General features: G+C 45.9%; 4 protein-coding genes across 4 annotated transcripts; 3 read left to right on the top strand and 1 right to left on the bottom strand.

Annotated features, from left to right (window-relative positions):
* Positions 1–1,879: 1,879 nt before the first annotated feature.
* LOC308155264 (uncharacterized protein) lies at positions 1,880–6,023 on the top strand (the record flags this gene model as incomplete). Its single annotated transcript, XM_080528547.1, has 10 exons — positions 1,880–1,946; positions 2,363–2,452; positions 3,347–3,568; positions 3,963–4,045; positions 4,274–4,399; positions 4,677–4,901; positions 5,225–5,363; positions 5,479–5,561; positions 5,677–5,803; positions 5,962–6,023. 10 exons carry the CDS (start codon positions 1,880–1,882, stop codon positions 6,021–6,023), a joined length of 1,224 nt encoding a protein of 407 aa, XP_080384673.1.
* Positions 6,024–6,378: 355 nt separating this feature from the next.
* Positions 6,379–9,441, bottom strand: zmat2 (zinc finger, matrin-type 2). Its single transcript, XM_080528288.1, has 5 exons — positions 9,338–9,441; positions 8,957–9,080; positions 8,118–8,191; positions 7,859–8,004; positions 6,379–7,214 (listed from the first exon to the last, which is right to left on the bottom strand). The coding sequence occupies exons 1-5, from the start codon at positions 9,378–9,380 to the stop codon at positions 7,071–7,073; spliced, it is 531 nt and encodes a 176-aa protein (XP_080384414.1). The 5' UTR covers positions 9,381–9,441; the 3' UTR covers positions 6,379–7,070.
* Positions 9,442–11,275: 1,834 nt separating this feature from the next.
* On the top strand, positions 11,276–12,953 carry slbp2 (stem-loop binding protein 2; the record flags this gene model as incomplete). Its single annotated transcript, XM_080529125.1, has 6 exons — positions 11,276–11,343; positions 11,463–11,546; positions 11,683–11,829; positions 12,158–12,319; positions 12,406–12,577; positions 12,774–12,953. The coding sequence occupies 6 exons, from the start codon at positions 11,276–11,278 to the stop codon at positions 12,951–12,953; spliced, it is 813 nt and encodes a 270-aa protein (XP_080385251.1).
* A 3,365-nt stretch (positions 12,954–16,318) lies between these two features.
* Positions 16,319–19,701, top strand: LOC308154775 (protein FAM53C-like; the record flags this gene model as incomplete). Its single annotated transcript, XM_080527994.1, has 4 exons — positions 16,319–16,393; positions 16,726–16,783; positions 17,313–18,160; positions 18,359–19,701. 4 exons carry the CDS (start codon positions 16,319–16,321, stop codon positions 18,647–18,649), a joined length of 1,272 nt encoding a protein of 423 aa, XP_080384120.1. The 3' UTR covers positions 18,650–19,701.
* Positions 19,702–25,482: the final 5,781 nt, after the last annotated feature.

Here is a 25,482-nt window from a genome sequence, read left to right as displayed (position 1 = left end):
TCAATATGGCAGTTAATTCAAATCAATTCATGTTTTAATTACCTGTTTAACTGAAAATATTGAACTTGAGGATCAAATGAACAAATCCAAGTCCTTGATCTGAATGTGCTTGAATATCCTTATGTTTTTATTTCAAAGTGATGTGAAACGGTTACTTACCTCCTGTGTCATGTAGTCCGATAATTGATGTGCGTTCCAGCCCATTACTTCAGTCTTGGACCGATTTCTTTGAAAACTCATCTCTCCCCCTTTGTCTTTTTCACAAGAAATTACAAGTGAAATATTTACAAAATCCTTAACAGGAAGAGTTATTGACCAAGAGTTGTTACTGTTACTGAGCAGTAATATCCATGCCCATGTTTGACTCTGAGGCCTGGCAGAAAATGGCTCCTTATGCCTTGCTTCTACGCCCTTGCTTACGCTCTGTCTGGAACTGAGAGGAAGTGTGTGTTCAGACAGAGGAATAGTACAGCAGAGAGGAGAGGCAGCACAACACTACAAGTGGTATCTAACACACTGACAGAGAACTAGTGACAGCCTATTTGGGTCTCCTTCCTCTTTTTATAAAAATCAGGGCGGGTGTGATATCAAGTTACTGGTAGGTGAATGAGTTTCATATGATCTGAAGTTAAGACAATACAGTGAGAAATACCTTTCAGTGCTTTCAAAAGTCGTCCAAGTGTTCTGAGACAAGAAAGAAAGCAAACTTCCTATTGCATTTCCTGTTGAGGTCAGTTGCAAATAGCAGGGGGAAGTAGGCCTACAGTTCCATATCACATTCAACACATGCTTATTAAAACAAATAGACTATGAGCTATATGATGCAAAATGTAATATTTGATAATCACTCAAATTAATCTTTACATGTAATGTTTGTTATCAATAGTGTGCCAGTTCAGTTGAACAACTCCATCACAACTTGATCTAGGCTATTTACAGAGCCACAGGTAAACCAATGGCTATAATTATTCATCTTTAGCTCATAGACATACCATTTATGAATCAGATGGAATACATACTGGCCTATGCAAGAAGACTTTGATTGATTGATTGAAAACTTTATTAGAATGTTTGCAGAAGTAGGTACATGAAAGTACATATTACATACAAGGTCAAACTAAAAGGATAAAAACCCAAGAAAGCCACTGGCTTATTTCAATTGGGGTCCTTGATTTTCAATTCATCGTTACATGTAAGACAGACATAAGAAAAGAACTAGTACTATCTACATGATATACAGACAAATAACTATTACTATCTACAAGATAAACGTACAATGAGTGGCCAGTCGTGAGCTTAGAATGATAAGGTTCTATCTCCGTCTAGGGTAGTTCAGAGATATTGAGCGTCAAAGTTTTTACATTCCATTATGTTTTGTGAGATGGAACCTTTGTATTTTATGAATTACTAACTAAAAAATGTCAACATTTTAGAAATAACACCACAAAGGCATTAATAAACACCTAATGGATCAGATAATGTAAAAAAAACTCAATTTTGACAAAAATGGAGATAGAACCTTATAATTCTAACGTCACGCAGTGTCAGTGTGAAAGTTTCTGTTTGATTTTGATCCATTTCGACCGCCGTTGAGTCTCATAGGCGCGAGCTCATCGCATCTCGCCGTTCAAATCGGTAACGGTAACTAACGTGTCTGTCAGTGCCTCCTGCTCGAAGTAACTAGGCTAGTTAGGGTCACCTCGAACAACACGTCTTTTGTACTAAGGTAAAACAAGAGAACGTAATATATGAACGTGACTTCTTGTACATGTTTATTCAGCTAAATATGTATTATTTATGTATATGTATTCCTTATATCTAGTGAGCTAACCTCCTAGCTAGCACCGCGGCTGGCTAGCTAAAACACGATCGTGTCGACATGGCCTTCCCCGACCCCGGAGCTGTCCACGACGCCTTCATCATCCTCTGCAGCCTCTGGGTGTTGTGTGAGTAACATTCATGGTGTCGTTTTAGGACTCTTTTGCAGTCTGTCTAATGTAGCCTACATTTAACCATTCATTTGAGATAAGTGTCATGTTCAGCCAACAGTCTGACCCTAGGGGTGTGGCTGGAAAGAGAAAGACGTTACATTGGTGTAGCTATGAGAACTGACCGTCAATGATGAGATGATGACACGAACAACTTTTATTGTAGATCAGTGGTTTTAACTTAGGTACTCTAACTAAGCCTACTTTGCAGCTCCTGATTGTTTGTGTTGTAAAACCTAAGATGCTGATGATAAGTGAAGACAACGTCAAGAATTAACTCTTCAAGGGGTGTCATTAAATAGAATGGCCAATATCTGCAGAAAATATCCCAGATTGTATTTATTTAACAATGAATTACATGTTGTGTTGCGCAGGCCTCAAGTTTGGGTTTGCGTTTGTGGAGGTAGGGAAGACAGACCCTAAGAATGTCTCCAATGTCCTCTTCAAAAACGTATCTGATACATGTAAGTTGAATTTGAACTAGGCCTATGACATGATATCAAAATATTGTATGAAATGCGTCACTGCCACAGGCTAATAGTAATAAAGTGCAAGTTGATTCATTTGATTTAGTTCACCACACAATGTTGTCAATGGAAAATGTTATTATTTACATAGGCCTACAGTACACCCACTTGGAAACATTTATGTCAGGCATCCTGAATTACCGTTATTTGCAACATATTTAAAGGTTAGGCTAACTCGGAAGGGAAACCTTGTGTAAGTGTGCTTCATCTGTAAAGAATCATATATCACATACTATATAACTTAAGAGAAGTTTAAAAGCTAATCTGTTATCTGAGCCCACTGCAGCTGTCACATGTTCACCGTCACAGACCTTCATGTTGACTCCAACCCATAGACAAGAGGTTGCACGCTCTATGCTTGCATGTTCATGCAAGAGCAGAAGTAGTATCTCTAAACAGCATAGCCTAGTTGTTTCCACTTCCTGGAGACTGCTGTGGCAGGGTGGGCGTATGAACTATTTTAACAGGTCAAAGAAGATCACTCTTGAAATGAGTAGGTTGGAATATAGACATGGCAATCAGATCTTTTTTGCTGAAAAAAAAGTACCGTGGTGTTTTAGGGCAACTGACAAAAACAGAATGAGCATATACTGTAGGCCTGCAGTGAAGCTCACTATAATTTTTCAGCATATTGAAAATGGGATGGACATTGGCTCAAAGTAGCTAATGTTTTTGTTGGATTTTGAGACAATACCAACTTATCTTGTAAGGAGAGTTAAATACCACAGCAACCACAGATAGATTGTGGGTCGTAGGCCATTGACTCAGAATCCTCATTCTGCTATATTGACTGTATTTGCCCCTTTCTCTGTCCCCTATTCGTGTCTACAGTTGTCACCATGGTGGCCTTCTGGCTCCATGGTTACGCATTTGCCTTTGGGGAGCACAACACTTTTATCGGCATGCAGTTCTTCCTCACTCTGGACAACACCAACATGGTGCACTTCCTTTTCAACTACATGCGCTGTGCAGTGGCCACCACTCTGGCCCTGGGGGCCGTCAACGAGAGGACAGAGCCCATTGGCTACCTCATGGCAGCTTATGTATTTTCAGGTACTGATTCTAAAAAAAACACAGTGCCGGTGGGCCTACTCTGAACGATCTTAATGGTTGTTATTGTAATGATTGACCACCAAGTTACATTCATGTCATTTAGCAGATACTTTTATCCAAAGCAACTTACAATAAGTACATTTGTCTAAGTAAGTGAAGCAACTATACATCAGTCTTAGTAAGTACAATTTATAATTTACCGTGATAAAAACAAGTGCCATCGGGAGTCACAGTGCTAGAGAAAGGAAGAGAACATGTCTTCTTTACGAGGCTATATATGTTTTTAACAGTGTAATGATGAAGTATCATCTGTACCCTCTGTAACTCTTTTGCCACTAGTGCGAAATGTTGATATACTGTAACATTTGTGTTGAAAGTGTCTGTTTGCTTCCAGGGATCGTCTACCCTATTGCTTGCCACTGGGTGTGGGATCAGCAAGGCATCTTCAATCCAGACTCCACCTCCTACCCATCCCAGGTGGGCACCAATCACATCCCGTCCCATTCTCAAATTTACACAGTATTAAGGTACTGTATTACTGTATATACAATAGCCTGGCTCCAGATTTGTATGGGTGGAATCCTAACTCAAGGTCTGCATGTATAACTCTGGCATTTGCAAAAATCTTGCATTGCCATCAAAATTGCCAAATGAACTCCACTCATCCTCTATCTTTGTCTGTTATGGTGTGTCATTTCTGTTTAGGACTATGCAGGCAGTGGGGTGATATTCTTGCTGGGTGGTGCTGCGGCTGCCGTATCTCTGCGGACCATTGGGCCACGGACTGGGCGCTGGAGTCCGCATTTCAAACAGAGAGATCACAGCCCAGCTGTGAGTCATCTAAAGTACTTACCAAACACAGGAAAACATACAGTACAGTAGAGATATGGAGGTTTGTTACCAGCAGTTAGGGTTAGGGTTAGGGTTAACCCATACCAGGTTTGGGTTAACTGCCATGCCATGTGATTCAATATGCTCAATGTACCTCTTACTCTCTCTGCTGTTCATCAGTGAGTCTTTTTTTATTGATTAGATGATTCAGTTATGTTCCTCTGTATCCCCTCCACCAACTCCCTCTCTCTGTCTGTATGTGTGTGACTGTCTCTAGATGGTGGTGCTAGGGGGCTGCATGCAGTTGCTGGGCTTCCTGGGCCTGGTGCTGGGCACTCATCACCGGGCCTTAGTCCCTCAGGAGGGCCAGGTGCTGGGCCTGTTGACTGTCAACCTGCTGCTAGCTGCTGCCGGCGGGGGACTCTACGGCCTCATCATCCAACGCTTCATCGAGAACTACTATGACTTGGACAGCCTGCTCTGTGGAGCCGTCGCTGGCATGGTAAACACTGTTGCTAGCGGATACTGTTTTGACTGATTTGGAATCACGCTGTTGTGAGGAGTAGCCCTGCCCTTGCCTGAGACTTATAAGCCCAAATGTCGCCATCGGACCATGAGGATGTCCTCTTGGTCTAATGGTGTACGATCTGGCTTGGCATGTGGGAGACCAAGGGAGTGAGCTTGTACTGTATGTGTTGATCCATGCATCATCAAGAAACAAAACATTGTTTTTATGTTGATACAACATAACATACAGTCTTTTTTTTATTGTTATGTATGCTTCCAGGTATCAGTGTTGATGTTTGTGTGGTATACTGCTTCCAGGTGTCAGTGTGTGCAGGAGTGGACACCTTCATGCCAGGTGTAGCGGTTATGTGTGGAGTCACTGGCTCTCTCATCTTCCTGGCATTTCGCGTCTTATTCACTGTCATCAAGGTGGACGACCCCCTCAACATCATGTCTGGTTGGTGTCTGTCCCTAACTGGTTTCTAATCTCACATCTGTTCTATTCTGGCATCTTCCGTCATCTCCCCAAACCACATTGTATGTATCATAATCTCTCTTTCCATCTCTACCAGCGTATCTATTTCCCGGGGTCTGGGGTCTGATATATGCAGGTCTCTTCTCTGATCAAGGAGTTCTAGGAGGAAGAGCTTCCCAGGTGAGCAGAGATAACTGAATGACCTCTAAATAACTGATTGCATTGGCACTGATCACACTTCAGTCTGCAGCATTGCCTGACCGGTGCTGCCTCTGTTTGGTGTTGTTCTATCCAGGTGTTGGGAAACAATGTCATTGTGGCACTGGTGTTATTCTTCTGGGCCGTGGCTATATTGTATCCTCTGCTGTCCCTGTTCATGTGTTTCGGGGTGTTACGTGTCCCCCGCTTCATGGAGAAACAAGGTGAGCTAACCCCCCCGGGCTATGTGCTGTCATTTCACTACCTGAAGTTCAGAGGAAACTTTCTTACATTTATGTTACGCATGTACGGTGTATGTACGTTCTTGTTCACCCTGACATAACAGGTTGATAATGTAACAGACCTTTTTTCTGCCTAACAGGAATCGACAAATACCGACACATGCTAAGACACCCTCATGGTATGAGAAAGTTCCTAAACTAACCTCAGACCAGTGCGTCTCCCCATGAACTCAGAAGAGAGGAAAGACAACCCGGGAGAATATTTACAAAGACAGCGTCTTAAGTTCATAAAAACATTTGTTACAAACTTCATTGAACATTGCTACTCTTTCTGTACATTTTCAGATTTTACAGTTATGAACTTCAAGAAAAGCATTGCTTTTACAGGCATTTTGCTTTTAACATTCCTCTGAATGTTAAAGATTCAGAGGAACCTTTAACTTTATAACTTAATTTAAAGGTTCCTCTGAATCTTTAACATGTCCAGAAACCATGAATTGAAGACATAGAGAAATATAAAGGAAGAACAGCAAAACATTTACAAAGTAAATCGGTTTATTATATGAATCAGTGCTAACACAAACATTTTCTCTAGAAAAAGAAGCTCTACAGCACATTTTCCACACATGTCTAGGTGGCATTTATTACAGGAGCTGATTGTTGTGAGTTATAATTGAGGGACCCAACAGTCATAAAGGCAAAGATTAAATGTACTGTACAACAACCCACATCTTTGATTTAAAATACATACAAACTGAAATAAAATAAACAAACAACCACTATATATTTTTGCACACACTACAGAAATACTAGATACTGTAATGCAATGAGTGCAACAAAGTCATACTGTGACAAATGGTCACAAGTAACTGAAGCCAAAGGGATCTTGTTATAAGATACAGAACAAACAAAAAAGAACAAAAATATCACAGTGGACATTTGGCCATGTAGGTTTGATATCAAATACCCAATAAGTTACAAATTGTGTTATGTTGACAAATTATTCCAGTAGAAAAAAAAAAGATCTTTCCCATTCTACAAACCAAACGCTGGTCCAGCGTTACTCTGGCTGTATCTTATGCTCATGTATGTATATAACTGTGTAATCAGTGACTGATGAATTGTGGGAATAAAACACTTCACATGCATCCAGCCATAGAATAACACAAACAGCAGCAGTGGTTCACTGTGATTGGCCGAGTGGGAGAAAGATTATAAAGGGAGGTGTAAAATGCAGGTAGTCTTTGAGTCAGTGACCCTTCTTGGAACCACCAAATCCTGAGAAGCCCATCACAGCAGCCATTTCGTCGTCCTCCTCGAAATCCAGATCTTCCTCTGCTTTACGCTTCTTCTCCTTCTGCTTCTCCTTCTTGTAGGCTTTTGCTTTCTCTTCCTAGGAGAACAAGAGGCAGGGATCAAAGTTAAGAGTGTTGTTTGTTGAACAGAGATAATTTGCACCAAACTCAAGTGTTATATTTCTGCTACCAACTAAATCAGACAACTTGATATAACTATAGACTTTCAATAAATGTTTTATTCAGAGAGATTGATATATCCAATGTGGTTTCAGGATATTGGAAACTACTGAGTTATAGAGACCGGTCAACTAGTTTTACACAAAAATGGACTGACTTATATAGCACCTTATTCCAAAGCGCCTCTCATTCACCCATTCACACACACATTCACATACCAATGGCTGAAAGCTACCATGCAAGGCACCGGCCCGCCCATTGGGACAATTTGGGGTTCAGTGTCTTGCCCAAGGACACCTCGACATGTGGCCAGCCGGGGTTCGAACCGCCGTTCTGCCAACCTTCCGATCATTAGAAGCCGGCTCTACCTTCTGCACCACAGCCGCCCCCAACACATCCTCTAGCCCGGCTACAGATGTTGATGCGCTTTCGCCAACTCCTAGGACGATCGTCATCATGCCATACATCTCACGTTTGACATGACAACGACAGGGGAGTTCACTAAAGCACATACTGAAAGCCAGCCTGACAGTATCCCTGCCCGCAGCGTCCATTGACTAACCTCTTCTCGAAGTTCCTTCATGCGCTCTTCAAAGTCATACTCCTTCTGCTTCTCCTCCATCTTCTTCTTATTAATCTCGAAGCGTCTCTTCACCTGGTCCAATGAAGAACGCTCCACACGCATGGACATTCCCAGGTTCCTCTGGTCTGCACAATAACAGGAGAGAATTTGTTACCAATAAGGTGTACTATAATAAGATCTACAGTAAATTAATTAGGTTTATTGTGAACGTTTGAATGACAGTGTTGTGCATCCTCACGTTTTTTTCCATTGATGTGGTCCAAGAAGTTGATGGAATCTTTCACGACACAATCACACACATTGCAGTAGTAACTGAGTGGGAAAATAGAATAACAGGTTAGCACTTAATGCCTGTATTCCACATAATGCCTGTATTCCACTTAATGCCTGTATTCCACATAATGCCTGTATTCCACATAATGCCTGTATTCCACATGTTCAAGGACAAGGTACACATCAATGATGTCTCATCCGCAAACTACACCGAATGTATCCATCAGTTTCTCCATTATGTGACACATGCAAAGCTGCATACGGCTCTCTAGCATATCTTTTCTGGCTCCGTCCTCATTTGCAAAAAGTTTAAAAAGTTTTTAAAATTGTTGATTAGGGTTAGGGTGAATTAGGGTTAGGGTGTAGTGATGCAAGCCTTTTTTTTTTTTTACTTTATTTGTACTCTTCTTGTACCCTTGTAATACCTGACGATGTAGCATTTTGGGAATTGCTTTGAACCAAGTCATACTAGACATGTATGTCTGGCAGCTTGGTGTTTGTTAGTTTGTCTTGTGTATAAAATTGAAAAACTGAAAATGATATATATACTGTATATATATATATATACAAAAAAGATCTCATCCGGATCATTCTCAATATGCTTAATGTGTTCTTCCTCAACCCAAATATTGAGGTGAGAACAAAATTATGAACTTCGTTTGAATACCCTTTAAATGCATCCTTACATCCTTCCTTGAAGAAATCAACAATCTGGCAGGGTTTAATTGGTAAAAAGAAAGCATTTGCTGTTACAAATTACAACCGTGAGGTTGTAAAGGGCATCCTTGGGAGAGCCTCTCTTACCCGCCCATCTCCGCCTGTGGTGTTGTCTTAGTGATGACGATGGTTTTCCCCAGCTTGGACTCCAGGTCCACCTTGTAGTCCCTGTGTCGCAGGAGCTCTCGCTTGACTGGGGGCATTGGCTTGCCTGGATATAGGGGGACATAATGATTACCACTGTTAAGTCCTATGTGTTCAAGACATGTGATTACTGGTCATTCCTCCTATAAGTATCACTGATGACATAAATTGAACGTTTTACTTCGAAGCTGTCAGTTTAGAGTTTGCATTTCCTGCAATATTTCATCTACAGATTACCAAGTAAATTCCACAATTTGAGATAACTTTTACATTTCTTATGTCCAAAGTTGTTGCTGGAAATGTAAACTACTGAAGCATACTCACCATCTTTCTTGTCCCTCTCCTCATCCAGACGTTTCTGAGCCATCTGTTCATACTCATCTTTATCCCACTTCCGACGAAAGTCATTCTTACTGCTATTGCCACCACCACCACCACCACCACCACCTCCTCCTCCACCACCACTGGACTTTACCAAAAGGAAAACAAGGAAAGAAGTTAGATATCAGACAGATGATGACGATCTATAGTATTGACATACTGAACTTTTGAATGCTACAAAATCATACTTCTTCTTGAATGTAACTTGCGATTATACTGACACAAAGACAAACAACAACAATGCCAACAACTGGTAGACAGCACGTTAGCTAGGACTGCCAGCCACTATGAATGAATGAAGGCTATATACACTATCCACTATACTATACTTACTATACAAATAAAACACCTGAGGTTTATATCTACGACTGGGGAACTTACAGAATCTAACGCTGCTGTACTTTAGTTACGATATGCACAAGTAAATGCACTTATTATACCATACTGAAGTCGTAAATATAACACGTTAAGCGAGAAAAATTACTCAAATAGACGACATACATACCCCACTGCCTGACGCCATCTTGTATCTCTAATGCAGTTGCGGAATACGACACTGTCGCAAAGCCTGGGGGTGAAGTATATCCAGCTGGACCCTTCTCAAGTCAATTGTAGTTTTGGTTTACATGCCCAATTTAGCAAGTATATCAAAAAGCGAGAGATGGTGTTAACAGTCTCTGATATAAAGCCTAATCTGTGATTTTGAAACATAACCCGAAGTGGTAACCCTGCCATCTCCATAACCCCTATACTGAACCAGTAACAAAATAATTTAGACCATGACCTATATCTTAATATTATATCAAAATGTATCATTATTTTCTGATAATCATCTGATAAATAAAGAGATTGATTTAGTACAGTTTAAATGAATATTTAAATAATATATATTAATATTTCTTACTACAGTGAAGGTATGGAAGCCACACCCTGCCCCACCCACGTGTCACCTGGCCCCGCCCACGTGTCACTCACCTGGCGTTCATTTAAACCTGTCGTTAGGAACAATGGCGTGCTTATTGTTTGCCTGCAGCCTGGTTCGTCATGTCAACACGCGTAGGAGCCGCATTTCAAAATCAATTTATGGAGCCGAGGTCTGTATAGTTTGTTCTCAATTTATTCATCCTTTTGTGAAAAGCATCACTGAGAAAACAACCCGAAAATGCCATTGACCCGACATCGTTTTGGAGAAATTACCGACTGTGCTATTTCCAATTAGTGTAGCATGCTGGCAATCCCTCTTTCTCTAGACCTTTATTATAGTCATTTTCTATAGTAGCCTACTAATATATGTATATATATATATAGTAGTAATTAAAGAATATAGTAGCCTACTAATATATGTATGTATATATATATATATATAGTAGTAATTAAAGAATATAGTAGTACTACTAATATTCTTTAATTACCCACATTCGTTTTTCAATGATGTCCTAACATCTGTGTCCACGTGTGCTGCTAATTTAGGTGTTGGTCAACGCCTCTGTGGTCTGGCACCCCAGATCTTCCTCCTGGCTTCAAAACCAGAGCACCTTCTCATTCATGCAGCCCAGAACCCTGGCTTCTCCCAGGCTGTAGCTCTGTGTATGATAGCCTGGTCAGGTAAGCAAGTGAAGTGAAACGTTTATTTATATAGCGCCTTTCGTACACGGATGCAACTCAACGCGCTTTTTAAGCCAGGAGAGACCAGTGTGTGTGTGACAGAGCTACCTGGATTTGCTTCTGATGCAAGACCTTTGAACATGCATGCTTTTCCTCCAAAAGATCTCTATCCAAATAATACAGTAGTCAAGTATCCGTTACCTATCAAAGAAAGGAATCCACATGTCTGTTTTTTTTTCCTATTTCATATCGTCTTTCAGTAATGCTTCCCCAAGCATGTCTCCCAGCACTCCCACTCTGCATGAGGACAGAGGATGTGCCCCTGCTGTACACAAGCCTCGCAGGTACAGTATTGTACTGTATAGTATACCAGCCTCTACCGCGTGGATGTCTACTCTTGATGTTTCATGCCACCTGTAGTTCTCTGATCATTTGATCTCATGTGGTTGCTTTCCCCGGTCAGATCCTCCATCTTGGAGAGGTGCATCCTGAGGATGTCCACATCTAGTGTGGCTGTAGGAACAGAGGACATGGATGGAATAAGGAGGTTAGGAACCCACCGATGATGCTTCAGAATCTTCTTCTGTTTTAAGGACCCCAGTACCCCAGCCAATTGAAGGTTCTGTTATTTACTGGTATTTTAGAGTAGACTATGCTATCTTTAAAGCTGCTCCGTCTTCTAGGGGCCAGTCAGGTATGTGCTGGAGCCCACGGAACTTGGACCCAGACCACATAGAGGGCAACGAATCAGTTCTGAAACGACGGCAGAAACAGATTCAGTACGGCAAGAACACGTCCGGCTACCAGAGTTACCTGCAGCAAGTTCCCAAGTATGAGAATGTTTTCCACTGTCTGCATATTTAAACATATTTCACTAATTGGGTCGTATAGGCAATTTCTAATCTAAGGGCTCAATACATACAATCCTGCTTATGGGATGGGGTTAAGGGAAGCTTCTCTGAGGGTGATGGAAGTCATTTATAATGTGCTTCAGTGGCGGTAGAGATCGGAAGACAGGCTCATTCCAATGCATGGAATAAGGAGTGATTTGATACGATTCCTCATCCATTCCATGCATTACAATGAGACAGTCCTTTGATTTTCTGCCTCCACCTGCCTCCCCTGATGTGCTTCCAACCCATCTATCTACTGTCCTAGGCGTCTGAGGATCCCTGGACTTCATCCATCCACTCCCAACAAGTATAGGAAATACAGCCGGCGATCCTGGGACATGCAGGTGCGGCTATGGCGGAGAGCTCTGCATACGTGGGACCCCCCCACACAGGGGGAGTCTGAGGGACAGGACCCAGTTGACCAACTGTAGGTATTGGATATTAGATGTTTTTCACAGTTGTAAATAGTATTATTGGCCAAATGTTGACCATCATGTATTCTTGACTATGCAGGCAGGGGTTGCTGGAGCAGATGAACTGTAAGCTGTATGAGGACGGTGGAGATGAAGAGAAGGCCGGAGATGAACAGAAGGCCAGAGAGAGAGAAATGCCATCAGACTACAACATGTCTCTGACCACTAAACCTACTGGAGTGGCCTTCAACACTCCCTGGATGTCACCAGAGGTATTTCTTGCCGTTATAAATCTGGTGTTATAGGACCAGAAAGATGGACGGGTTTGATATGAAGATGCTGCGGGCGTGTATGTGTGTTTGTTTGTATGTATGTACATACCTACGTACTGTATGTGCTAGGCCTTGGATTAACTGTATCTGTGTTTGGAGATGGATATCAGTTCAGTGTGGATTTGTCTCTCCGTAGATGGATGTGTCCAGTCCTCTGGTCCCATCCTTGCAGCCAGGCTTGGGTTACTCCTTCAGGGGTCACCTGACGGCTGAGGAGAACGTGTTGGGATGGCTGAGATTCCTCCTGGAAACTGACCACTCCCACAACCAACAGGTGCATGAGGAGATCCGCCCACTGTGGAAACCATACTGTTAACGTCAGTCATAGTAGGGTATCTTCAAATCAGGGGTGAACTTGGCGTTGAGCAGACTGAGGGATGACTGTGCAGTCGAACATGGACAGAGCACTTTGCGATCGTGTCACTTAAGGGTCACTTTTTACACGTTGTTTTGTATCAAACACGTTATTTAAGCAGTATCTGCTTCACTAGTCATCAATGGAAATGCATGATATGTTTATTTGGAACCACGGTAATAATCAGTGTTTTTTGAATTGTTTATTTGTTCAATGTTTAGTCTTCTCTGTGTCACTTGGATTGTTCTGTCACTGTCTCAGAAACGAAAGTCACTCCTCACCGTCTCAGTTCTGTTCTTGTCTCCTAAATCTTCTTTGTTGGACTTTTACTTTTGGCCCACCTGCCACTTCACCTTGATCATGTGTTTCATCAGTCCATTATCTGTCCCTCAGGCTCTCTCCACTAGGTCTTCTATGCACCATCCTCTCTGTCTAACACCTTGCTGTTTTTTTCAAAACAGAATTTTGATGGGGGAAATATTTGTCACTTTGTTTTGTAGGTTTTTTTACTTTGTGTTTCTTCTAAATTGTGAACTTAAATACTGATGCAAAGCAAAACTAATAAAGATTTGTTCAAAACTGAATGTATTTCAGATGTCAATCAGTCCTTTAACTAGTACAAGAATTGAATACATGTAATGGTGAAGTTGATGGGATTCTCTCGGTCCCACACCAAATATTCTTGAGGTGCTATAATAGCCTTCTCACCCTGACCTGTTTGGTTTGGAAACAATCTCCATTACATATCTCAAAGTAGTAAATAATAGCTAATGCATTTTCCCAAGGCCTTTTTCATTATCATTAGATTACAGGTCTGGCCGAAACATCTCTGGGCATGCAACACTAGCTGTATTACACTCGGTGTACACAAGGTGGCAGGCTGGTTCTTTGTTCTTTTTTTATCGACGCCACACCGTGGAGAATGAGACACCAATTTTCAAGCAGATTGATTGCCCGGAGTTGCCAATGCTCCTAGCACTCCATGCCATAACTAAATAACGAATGAGTTTCATGCTATTGTCTGCATGAGAGTGATCGGGGGCCATACCATCATGTCTGCCATAACTAATATGTTCTATTTAGTAAACAACCGGCACATCCATCCATTTATATCATGAACTACAAGTCCCACACTTCATTATAGCCATATGTCGGCTTAGACCAATTTGTGCGATTTTTTTAGGGCATGATATTATACGATAATGGAACCTTGTGATGCTTTACGGTTTTTGTAATACATTTTTGTTTTCATTTGGTCTAAGATCACATTGAAGAACAGTGTTGGCCAGTTTTAGATTTTGTGTTAAATGATCCCTGAATCCTCCCACTGCTTGGGCGCCCCCCCCCCTTCTCGCTCACATCGTAAATGTTATTTATGAATTCCAATCGCTCACGGGCGTGTGAACGTTGTTTTTTATTTTTTAAATGGACGACGGTGTGAATTGATTGTACGCGATGCTTTAACAGAGACGGAATAATATTTCGGATATGTTAAATGAAAAGTTGATTCTATTTCATTGTTAATTTCATTCATGTTCCAGATATTGTAATCAACCGAACGGGTCCGGTACATGTTATGCTTTTAATAGGTCAATCCATCGGAGACCCGTAGATAGACCCACACACACTAGCGAGGCTAGTCGCGAGCTGCAGAGGCTCCGAATTGGTTTATCCTTCACGAGCGGTCTGGTGGTGGTCTGGCTGTGGTCTCGGTCGTCAAGGTAAGAACAGAATTACATCAAAAAAAAATACAAAATAAAGGTTAACGATACCAGCTTCATTGATAGGAAATATAACGTAGCCAACGGTACCATAGCTACTGCATCATATTCTGCATGGCCGTGTTTTTGCTGCTAGCACGCGTCCTAGGAATCACCCGTGCAGCGGTCCAAGGGTGTGCAGGCAGCGAATGCATTCATTCTGCTAAGCTGCTTTCATTGCAGATATTGCGGGGACCACAGGCACTACCGTTACATTGCATGTATTGTTCATTCGTTCCAGGAAAGGTTCGGATATTGCATGATCACTAACGTGTATGTTGACGTGTGTGAGCAGGTTCGTTGACTGCACTAGGAGCCAGAGCAGAGCAGACAGATGTCAATTTGCGCTTTGCGTTAAGCTAACCCCGGTTAGCTCTATCAGAGAGAGGAGAGCTTGATTGTCTCAGAAGAGTGCGGCTTGGAGAATCAAGCTGCCTGCTCGAAATCAACAGCTCGACTAAATCGCTAATGCAATTCCTAAATAGCTCTAGTTTGATTTCACGTCTGGCTTTGCACGCCATACATGTATTGTTCTGGGTTACTATGAGGGCCCGGGGTTTATCTATGGGCAAAGCTAGTAGCGGCTAACGTTAGCCAATAGGCCTAGTATCACCTGAATTTAGAGATAGCGTCGCCAGCAAGCGATTGGGTGAGTGGTGTTTGTTTTTTTGGACCGACCTTCAAATCTAGCTATGATAAGGAATCAGTTGGGCACTTAAAGCTTGCTGGAAAAGGTTGGTGATGATGGGACTTCAAGCCAGCCAATTAGCTAATTGATTTCTAGCGGTCTTCCCAACCCCCCCCACCCCACCAGACAGTGGTTGCTTGGTAGCTACTAATATAGGCCTGATATTTATCTCACCCAATGAGATCTAATCAACCGTTGTAGCTGGTTAATAAGACTGGACCTCATTAAACCCAGGAGCAGCAGGCCTCCTTGAGTTTGCATGCTTAACCCAGACTAGACACCTGTCACCATCCTGCCTGTACCCCACAGTGTCAGAACACATGTCTGTTGGCTCCTTCCTGTAGGTTTGCTCAGTGATTGAGCATTTATGAACCTTCTTTTGTCTGGGGAATTTTTCAAAGTGTGTATGTAGACGAGTGCCTTATTCAGGGATTCTTTACTAGTATAGCAGCATTATGAAAATGTAATCTAAAAATCTGCTTGAACAGGCCTCTTCGTCAATGACATACTCTGTTCAGAATACAAGGAGTGTTGTTACCAGTGTGTGTTGAACTTTTAATGATTATTAATAATTGATGGTATTTATATAGTGCTTTTCTAGGTGCTCTCTACATTGCATAGGGGGAAAATACCTCACCTCACCCCACTGCCGCTGCCTTTCCCCTCAGGTGAGTTGACCCCAGTGACAGCCATGTCCCAGTGAGGCTGGGGCAGGGCAGCCTGGCCCACAGGAGTCGTGGAGGTGCCAGAGACGCTCTGCCACTCACAGTCAAACGGACGAACAGATCGAGGGACGCCCCCCTCTTCCTCCTCCTCCCTCCCCTTCCCCTCTGTGTCCCCCGCCGCCCCCCACCTCCCCAGCTCCACGCCACCATGCCATGGTTACGCTGATCTTGGAGCGCCTGAGGAATCATAGTCTGGACGGCAACGCTCACCAAAGGGCCCTCAACGTGGTGCGGTGACTTAGTCGCTCACTCTTTGCCTGTCTTAAATCATAAACTTTGTCCAGAAACGACCCCTAGCTTGGTCCCTAGACACTTTTGTAGACCTGAAAGGATTGGACGGTTATTAACAAGGTAGCAGGCAGTAATTCTTCCCTTTTACTTATCCAATTGTGTTCTATCTACACAAGTGTCTAAGGGGTCCAATGGGCTATGGTGTTGTTTCTGGACTGGGACATATTTCAGTCCTCATCTGAAATGTATGTATGTCTGTTCACATGTTATCCTATGGTCTGTTGAGCCTCTCTGCCATGTTCCCCTCTAAATGAGTGTCTGTCTTTCAGTCTCTCCTGGACCCCAACAACCTAGGGATCTGCCTGTCCACAGATGGATTGATGCCTGGTGAGTATTTGATTTTTAAAATATTTTTGTTTATTGGAGTTAGAAATACCTGTAGACAAAGCATAGAAAAACATAGTTGTTAATGAATGTAATAAGAAGGATAACACAATAAAATCTAAGACTTAATTTCATTGTGATCCATTTCGGAAGATTTGGCAGGCAAGAATTTCACCTCTGAAAGTGGCAGTTCAACTAGCTTCCTGTGTGACTCCTTATTCGACTTCTCTAGTAACACTAAACAGTCCATGCTGTTACTATGTAACATGTTAATACAATATTGTCACTATTAAAGTAACTACAGCATAACTACACAGATGCGGTGTGCCAAGTGTTACCCTTCCTTTTATTTAACCTATTATCACCCATTTGGAATCTTTCAACCTAGCAGCCCACTGTGCTTCATGCAAGCTTCATCACAGTTCTATATACTACTCTATACTGACATTTAAATAAGTTGGGGAGTTAATCTAATCTAACATATACCTCAACAGTAGTTTCTACTAATAGTGTGATTTCTCTCTCTCCATAGAAAGCAGTTATTGGCAGCTCTGCCCTCCCTCCAAGCCCAGCCTGCAGGGCGTGCTGAGCTCCAGCTTCCCTCCCGGCCCAGTCCCCTCGGTCCCCCCTGACACCCACCTCCCAGAGGGGGAATCCCTGCACCGGCCCCTGGTCCCAAGCACCTCAGCAACGGACCTGTCTTTTCCCGGTGCACCCCCTCCCCCCCCGCCTCCCCCCAAACGCCACTGTCGCTCACTGTCCGTGCCAGAGGACCTTTCACGCTGCCGTTACACCTGGCGCCCCAGCGCGTCCAAGGTCTGGACACCCGTGAATCGCCAGTGCCACAGTGGAGGGGGAGCGGGGGGGCCCTGTCCGCTACGTGCTCCTAGCTCTTCTCTCAACTCCTCGCTGCATTCTTCTTCCAGCCCCACGTTCTTCAGCCTTGCTCTCTCCCCCGATTCCCCGCTGCCCTGGAACTTCCCCTGGGACCCCAGTGACGCCGCTGGAGGAGGCGGTGCCTGCTGCTGCTTCTTCCCCTCGCCGTCGTCCTGCTCCTCCTCTCCCTCCCCGCTCCACCCCCCTCCCCCGCCACACCGCCGCTTCTCCCTGTCCCCTGTCCTTATCAGAGACTCTGCCGCCCAGTTCCTGCCCCCGGCGCCGGTCCCGCCTCAGCGAGCCGCGCCCCCTCCGCCTGTGCCTGCGTCGCCCTCCTCTGCCTGCAGTACCCCGTCCTCGCTGCGCAGGGCCATCCCCCCCCAGCTCCCCCGCTGCCACTCCCAGCCCTGCGACCTGCTGCTCCTCAAGCCAGGCCTGAAGAGGCGCCGGGACCCTGACAGACCGTTCGCCCGACCCGTGCTGGACTTCACCAAGATGACACAGGTAAAACAAATACAAAAATTGTGTTTCAGGGGAAATGAAATTAGTAGGAAGTTTCTGTACAGATGAATGATTTCAGATCTCTACACCATGTAGAATGAAGCAATCTGTATATGTATTTATTTATTAGCCAATGCATTTTAAGTGGCCTGGTCTTGTCTGTTCTCTCACTGCAATTGCGCTCTCTGACTATGTTCCCAGACTCGCAGCACAGACCCGTTGAGCTGTATGGAGCGCGGGGGGAGGATGGCCTGCGGAGGAGATGTCTGCATGGGTCTGGAGCCCTTCCTAGGGGACTTCAGAGGCTCATGTTCACCAGCCGAGGGGCTGGGAAGGACCAGTATCGGACCTCTGAGCGAGAGTGACGAGGAGGGAGAGGAGGGGGATGAGGATGAGGAAGAGGAAGAGGACCCTGAACGAGACGGAGGACAGCAGAGTGTCTTTGAGAGGGATTGTACAGAACTAGATTTGAACTTAATCGAAGAAAATTAAAAAAAAGTCTTGTTAAAAAGTCGGAGGCTGTTTTTCCTTTTCCCCCCACCTGGACGACCGCCAGCATTCTGCACTCCTCCGCCCCAGCCCTGCTTCCTCTTCATCCGCAGCAGGGCTCTCAGGAACTTGTCTCCCCTCAGGGGGATGAGCTGGGGTACGATATCTCCTCAACTATGACAACGGTGGTGATGATTTGACTACTAGTACTACTAAGGCAGGTAGCCATGGATGCTGTCGTTCCATCAGAGTAACATTCCAGAACCAGTTGCTGAAACATTTGTGTGAATAATAATCTGAATACTGGGAGAGGCCAGCTATTCCCATAGTGTGTGTTGGATGTCTCCTTAATACACCCCCACCCCACCCCCATCCCCCTCAGAATGACCTGGACGGGACTCGCGGGGGAAAACTAACTAAACAAGCTTCTGGTCAAATTGCTTTCTTTCTTTGACAGAGCAATCTCCTCGATTGTCTATTTTTTTTTCGGTACAGTAGTAAGAATAGACTTTCTTGAATGATGGTGATGAATTGAATATCTGTGTTTCGTTCAGTTTGATGCAAAAAGGCAAAAAATGTCATTGCAGTTTTCTTTCTGCGGTCCTTATAGTTTCTGGTAAACAATCCATACAATTCAGCATAAGCCTTAAGACACCGTATTTTTTCTGTAAAAAAAAAAAAAAACACAACTATGAAAAGGAAATGAATTGTGTAGCTGTTGATACTAGTCATTTTGTTATTTCTTTTCTGCTGTTTTCTTAATATTTCTTATCTATACGACTCATTCCTCTGAAAATAGAGATGTATAGACATTGATAATGAATGCACTGTGTTTGACAAGTTAAACAAAACTTAAAAATGGAAGCAACCACTGTATTCTGAGGGCACATTGTAATATTGTATTATACAGCGATCATTTGTTGAAAACAAGTTGTGTGAAGATGGTAGCTGGGAGACCCGGGACAGGCCATTGCTGTCTTTTAGAGGTGTTTTTTATTGTATGTGTTAAAAAGATGGCAATTTCAAACTCGGTTTGTGTATAAATAAAGTTTATTGGAAATTATTTTACAAGGAAAGGAAAGAAAGGTGTCCGTGTCTAGCTTATTCATGGAAATGATTAACAGTGTATCGTTTACCGTGTCTGAGTGAGGGTGGAGAAGGGGTCTGGGTGGGGTGACCATGGAGAAGGTGTGGGTGAGAGTGGAGAGGAAGGAGGGGTGACGGAGTATTGGTGATGGATGACTGGGTGACCAGGGAGAAGGTTTCTGGTGAGGGTGGAGGGGTTACCATGGAGAAGGGGTCTTGGTGAGGGTGGAGGGGTTACCATGGAGAAGGGGTCTTGGTGAGGGTGGAGGGGTTACCATGGAGAAGGGGTCTTGGTGAGGGTGGAGGGGTTACCATGGAGAAGGGGTCTTGGTGAGGGTGGAGGGGTTACCATGGAGAAGGGGTCTTGGTGAGGGTGGAGGGGTTACCATGGAGAAGGGGTCTTGGTGAGGGTGGAGGGGTTACCATGGAGAAGGGGTCTTGGTGAGGGAGGAGGGGTGACCATGTCTCATCTCTGCCCAGTATTTCAAAACTTTTAATCTGGATCAGAATGATCCAGATTCTTCTTTGCTATCCAGGATGAGATCGAGCAGCTCAGATCAAGCTGTCTGATTTCCCCTATTCTATTCAAACCGGCAAACCTGATTCTGTGTATCAAAGAAAATATCTTGATCATTCTGATCTAGATTAAAAGTTGTTTAATGTTCAAATGGAAATGTGTCTATATACACAATGGAGTCATGCCAGTTACTTGAATTATTTTTCTATCTGGAGCCATCTGAACATTTTGGGGATGGTTTCCTAGGCCTAGATTAGGCCTAGTCCTAGACTAAACAGCATTTTCAATGGAGATTCCTAATTGAAATTGTGATTTAGCCTAGGACTACCTCACCGAATATAGCCTAGTGCTTCTGTTTAGGTACATGTAGCTGTCCTTGCCCAACACTGGGGAACAGCACTCAAGCATTAGTCATGGTTGGGCCCACATCTCACACATTTCTCATGGAAGAGGGGATAAACCAAAATAAATATACGGCTGTAATCCTCATTTAACAATTTGATTTAAATGTTGCTTTCATTACAGTAACATCAACACCCTTCCCAATTGTCCCAGACCTGTATTATACAAACTAGGGGTGCATTTATTTAGTCTGAAGTGGAATTTCCCATCTTCCATTTCGTCAGACAACACTCGAAATCGTATCCAGTAACGTATGGCTATCTAGATTCCTGTGGTTTTAGATCAGTAAGGATGACGGAGGGGGTGAGGAGTCAGAACTACATTCAGCAGGGCTGTAAACTACACTACCCACAATGCACCGGAGTGTTGCTGTTTGCTCAGGCTCCTCCCTCACCTGGCGAGGTGTTTTGTGCGTTAACCATCTCTCCATCAACGCGTGGCAAAATATGGATTTGTATCAAGAAACGAGTGTAAGTTTTACATACATGTTAGGCTTGTTACTTTGAGCGTGAAATACGTGTCAAGATGTTGTTTACAGTGTCATCATAAAGGCGTTGGTCAAATGGGTAAAAAGTAGCTCACTGTTCATCTGCGGGGGCTTCCGTTGCGTGTTCTTGCATGCCCACCAGAGTATTGTAAACTGTGTGTTTTTTTGATACAGGCTACTGTAACTGAGATCTCTGTTAATTCTCGCTTATTTAGACTAACGTACGATCTACACGTATCAAAACAAGTGACAGTCTCCGCCAGAAAGTCTACATGGCAATTTTAAATGTGGCTTCTGATGCTATTCAGTAGCGGCACCAGGCCTGTCCGTTATCCACTCTAAATGACAGGCAGCATGTACTATATATTTGTTGTAAAAACAAATGTCCTCTGAATATAGCAAAAGTGGTGAGATCTGAAGAAGTATATAAGCTACAATGATCTCAGTCGAACACTGGAGTCCCGAGGAGGTGGCGGGATGGATGCATCATATCGGGCTTCCAGAATGCGCAAATAACTTTTTCGGTAAGTTTGGTGCGCAATTTGTAACGCCAATGTGCAATCAAATCACAATCTCAACTAATATTTGATTTTCAACTTTTCATGTGCCGGTTTTTCAACACTCCCTAAACTTTGGAGGAGGGCACGTTGGCACGTAACGTTCCTTTAGGCCCCATGTGTGCAGTTTATAGCGGCCACCACTAGGTGGTGAACGCGCCCTACCAACGACAAAACAGCGCATTCTTGCTACAGATAGATCTGAGCAGTCATTTGTAAACACTGAATAGTCAACATGATATATTAGACATATACTATTAAAGTATAATAACGACAACATATGAGATAGTAATAATGTATAGGCTGTAGTGCCGGAGGAAAAAGGAAAGACGTAGGCAACGTAATGATAACTGTTTAATCAAAACAACAACTTGTACTCTCAGTACAGGACCAGAAAATGGTTACCAAAACTCGTGTATCTAAACAGGAAGGTGCAACGTTAATAATCCTCCCCTCTGCCCCTAGTGCCAGAACTGGTTCCCTCCCACTACACAACCAACAGTAAGAGGAGAACATGAACCCATAATGTAGTCACTACACCAGCCCCCCCAGTGTTCACCTCAATATTGGAAATCCTCACGGCGAGGAGGGCGTATGGCCCGGCCCCTACGATCGTAGGTAAAGTCAGGAGGTGCGGGAGGAGGTGTGACATCGCCCATCACGTCCTCCTGCAGGGAAGGACGGGGGGCAGCGACGACCGGGGGCTCGCGAGCTGCGGGGGGTTGTCGGGGTCGGAGGGGGGAATGGCCAGGGCGCGGCAGGGGAGGTAGGACTGGAGGCCGGCCTCTGCGCGGTGGCAGGGCCAAGTCCAGGGGCAGTTCAAGGTCCAAGTGGGCCGGTTTGAGGCGATCAACGGACACACACTCAGGCCTACCCCCCATGTCAACCATGAAGTTCTTGGCTCCGGCCTCGATGACACGGAAAGGCCCGTCATAAGGAGGACGTAGTGGAGTCCTGTGGCCATCATGACGAATGAAAACGAACCTCGCTGAGTGCAGCTCCGGGGGCACCCTCGAAGTAGGGACACCATGCTGCGTAGTCGGGACCGGGACGAAGGTCCTGGCGCTGTCCAGCAGGGAGGCGCGCTGAGCGGCGGCGGACCAGGGCTCCGTTGACTTGGGAATGAAGTCACCGGGGACCCGCAGCGGCTGTCCAAACACCAGCTCAGCGGACGACGACTGGAGGTCCTCCTTAGGCGCTGTCCTGAGCCCCAGCATGACCCACGGCAGCTTGTCAAGCCAGTCGCTGTCCGTGAGGCTGGCTCGAAGGGCGGCCTTCATGGATCGATGGAAACGCTCACAGAGCCCGTTCGCCTGCGGGTGATAGGCGGTTGTGCGGTGGAGCTTGACCCCCAGATTCTCCGCCACCGCTGCCCACAGCTCTGAAGTAAACTGTGAGCCACGGTCAGAGGAGAGATCAGCAGGGGTGCCGTAGCGGGAGACCCACACCGCGATGAACGCCCGGGCCAGGTCGGGGGCTGTCGTTGAGGAGAGCGGAACTGCCTCCGGCCAGCGAGTCGTCCTGTCCACCATGGTAAAGAGATAGGTGTATCCGTGCGAGGGGGGCAGCGGCCCTACCAGGTCCACGTTTACATGATCGAACCTCCGCTCAGGCACAGAGAACTGCTCCAGGGGGGCCTTGACGTGTCGATGCACCTTGGCGCGCTGGCAGGCGATGCACGTGTCAACCCAGGCCCTCACATCCCTCTTGAGCCCATGCCAGACGAATTTCTCTGACACCAGCCGTGAGGACGGTTTCCTACCAGGGTGAGACAAGCCGTGTATCGCCTCGAAGGCGGGGCGCCTCCAGTTGGCGGGGACCACCGGTCGTGGCTGACCCATGGAGACGTCGCACAGGAGCGTGGCCCCTGCGTCACCGAAAACCACCTCTTCTAGGCGCAGTCCTGTGTCCGACAACTTGAGAGCCTGGACGGCGGGGTCGGCGGCCTGGTCTGCAGCCATGCGCGCGTAGTCCAAACCCAGTTGGACCGCACCAACCACCGCCCTGGAGAGACAATCCGCGACCTGGTTGGACTTCCCAGCAACGTGCTGGATGTCTGTGGTGAACTCGGATATGTAGGCGAGCTGGCGCTGTTGGCGGTCGGACCACGGCTCCGCCACCTTGGACATGGCGTGCGTGAGTGGCTTGTGGTCCACGTAGGCCGTAAACTCGCGGCCCTCCAGTAAAAAACGGAAGTGTCTGACAGCAAGCCACAGCCCGAGGAGCTCCCTGTCGAATGTGCTGTACCTTTGCTCTCTGGGAGACAGCTGGCGGCTGAAGAATGCAAGAGGCTGCCAGGCGTCCCCAACCCACTGTTCGTACACCGCTCCCACAGCAAAGTCAGAGGCGTCCGTGGTGAGAGCAGTGGGTGCCGAGGGCGAGGGGTGGGCCAACATGGCAGCGCGGGCCAGGGCCGCCTTGGTGTCCTGAAAGGCTTTGACACGCTCCGCCGTCCAGTCCACCGGCTGCTTCAGAGTCTTGCCCTTCTGGGCATCGTACAGAGGCCGCAGGATGTGAGCGATGTGGTGGAGGAAGCGATAGTAGAAGGTTACCATCCCGATGAACCCCTTGAGCTCGCTGATTGTGCTGGGGCGCGGGAAAGCAGCGACAGCTTCTACCTTCGAGGGGAGGGGGGTCACCCCCTCTGCGGAGACCCGGTGCCCGAGAAAGTCGATGGCGTTCCGTCCGAACTCACACTTCGCCGGATTGACAATCAGCCCATGTTGGCTGAGCCGTGTGAAAAGGGCCCGGAGGTGGGACAGGTGCTCCTCCTCCGTGGTGCTTGCGACGAGGATGTCATCCAAGTAGACGAAGAGGAATGGTAGGTCCCGGAGCACCGAGTGCATGAGGCGTTGGAAGGTCTGCGCCGCGTTCTTCAGGCCGAACGGCATCCGCAGAAACTCGAAGAGCCCAAATGGCGTGATTACGGCCGTCTTAGGGACGTCCTCGGGGTGCACCGGCACCTGATGGTACCCCCGTACCAGGTCCACTTTGGAGAAGAAGCGTTTGCCTGCCAGGTTCGCTGAAAAGTCCTGGACATGTGGGACCGGGTAGCGGTCAGGCTTGGACGCGTCGTTGAGGCGGCGGTAGTCCCCACATGGGCGCCACCCGCCGTCTGACTTAGGGACGATGTGCAGGGGAGACGCCCAGGGGCTGCTCGAGCGCCGAACGATGCCCACCTGCTCCATATGCGCAAACTCCGCCCTGGCGATGGCCAGCTTCTCCGGGTTGAGGCGCCTGGCCCTGGCGTGGAGGGGAGGCCCCTCGGTCTCGATGTGGTGCTCCACTCCGTGTTTCACCGTGGGCGCGGAGAAGGTGGGCTTGGTAAGGTCGGGGAATTCGGCGAGCAGCCGAAGGTACTGGTCACTTTCGGCGAGCGTATTGGACCACCCGCTGTAGACCGCCTCCCCCTGCGTACAGGCGAATGAAGCGAAAGTCTGTGAGTTGACCAGGCGCCTGTTCCCCACGTCCACCAACAGGTTGTGGGCGCACAGAAAATCCGCACCAAGGAGGGGAAATGTGACAGCCGCTATGACGAAATCCCACGAAAAACATTGCCCTCCGAAGCACACGTCCACCGCCCTAGTGCCGTAAGAGCAGATAGGTGTGCCGTCCGCGCCTGCCAACTGCGGACCACGCTCCTCCTTCGCCATATCCGATCTCTCTGCCGGAATGATGCTCCACTGGGCACCTGTGTCACAAAGGAAACTGCGACCAGAGGCGGTGTCTTGTATGAAGAGCAGCCTGTTGGTGACGCCAGCGCTCAGGGCCACTACTGAGCGCCGGC

The sequence above is a fragment of the Nansenia antarctica genome, assembly GCF_963989245.1.
Source record: "Nansenia antarctica genome assembly, chromosome: 4".
Classification (NCBI taxonomy): Eukaryota; Metazoa; Chordata; class Actinopteri; order Argentiniformes; family Microstomatidae; genus Nansenia; species Nansenia antarctica.
Note: the sequence above shows the minus strand (reverse complement) of the source record. Positions and strands in the feature narration are given on the sequence as shown.